Source organism: Nestor notabilis, unplaced genomic scaffold (assembly GCF_000696875.1).
Source record: "Nestor notabilis isolate BGI_N333 unplaced genomic scaffold, ASM69687v1 scaffold15151, whole genome shotgun sequence".
Taxonomy (NCBI): Eukaryota; Metazoa; Chordata; class Aves; order Psittaciformes; family Psittacidae; genus Nestor; species Nestor notabilis.
The window spans coordinates 10,615-11,766 of record NW_009913469.1 but is presented as its reverse complement, the minus strand read 5'-3'; the positions used below and the strand labels follow the sequence as shown (position 1 = coordinate 11,766).

At 51.1% G+C, this 1,152-nt stretch overlaps 1 protein-coding gene across 1 annotated transcript in view; it reads left to right on the top strand.

Annotated features, from left to right (window-relative positions):
- Nucleotides 1–246: 246 nt before the first annotated feature.
- Nucleotides 247–1,152, top strand: part of LOC104412485 (chromosome unknown open reading frame, human C11orf85) — a gene marked incomplete at its 3' end in the record, with an annotated part of 11,095 nt that continues 10,189 nt past the window's right edge. The window contains exon 1 of the mRNA XM_010023222.1: nt 247–347. Coding sequence (XP_010021524.1) covers nt 247–347 — 101 coding nt within the window. The remainder of the gene's footprint in view (nt 348–1,152) is intronic.

The following is a 1,152-nucleotide window of genomic DNA, read 5'->3' as shown; positions in this document are numbered from 1 at the left end:
AAAGCAGCGTTAGCTCGAGCCCGCCCGCTGCTCGTGCTGCAGGCACCGGGCTCCATCGAACCGCGCGTACCGGCGATGTTCCATCGGGCCAGAGGTGCTGCAGGAGGGGTTGTCTCTGCACGTTTCCTCTAGAGCGAAAGCTGCTGTCATCTTTTGCTGTGTGACAGGAGAGAGCTGGTGAAGGGTTTAGTAATTTCCCTTTGACTCTCCTCCTTGCCTAGGCTGGCTATTCAGGGAGGAAGAAAGATGCCATTGAAACCATTTACCTGTCCTTTGCCTGAAACAAGGTTTCTTCACGCAGGCAGGCGTGTGTACAAGTTTAAAATCCGGTATGGCCACTTCAGCAGGTGAGCATGTTAAAGCGGTCAAGGCAACCTGCAATCTGAGGGCAGCATGTAGCAGCGAGTTAAGATCAAACCCTAAATTCAGATCTCGGGAGCTCCTCATTTCCTTCCTTCTTTCACAGACACTGAGAGTGGTCACTTAAAAGCTGCTCCTGCACTTCCCCATGCTGGGCATTGGCCTGAGAGAGTAATTTGAGCTGTAAAAATGCTGTCATTTCGCTGTCGTGTGTGGAGTTTGTGCTGCAGTGGGAGAAGGCGCTTCTTTTCCTGACAGTATTTTAAATTCTCTGAGTGTTTAACCGAGAAGCTCACAGCCTTTGCAGTTGTTCAACCCCTACGCCCCACACGGTCACCCAGTCACTGCCCCACAGTGGGATGAAGGAGAGGATCTGGAAGGTAAAATTAAGAAAACCCATCAGTTGAGATAAAGACAGTTTAATAAGTAAAGCAAAAGGCATGTGCACAAGCAAAGCAAAATGGGGCATTCATTCACTGCTTCTGTTGGCAGGCAGGTGTATAAAGCCATCTCCAGGCTCCATCACACCTAATGGTTACTTGGGAAGACAAATGCTGTAATGCCACCGAGTGTCCCCCCTTCCTCCTTCTCCCCTCCCAGTTTTACTGCTGAGCATGACGTCCTGTGGTCTGGAATATCCCTTGGCTCAGCTGGGATCAGCTGTCCCAGCCTTGTCCCCTCCCAACTCCTAGTGAGCCCCCAGCCTCCTCACACACAGAGCCAGTGTGAGAAGCAGTAGGCATTGCTCAGCAGTACCTATACCATCCCTGTGTTATCAACACTGCTTGCACC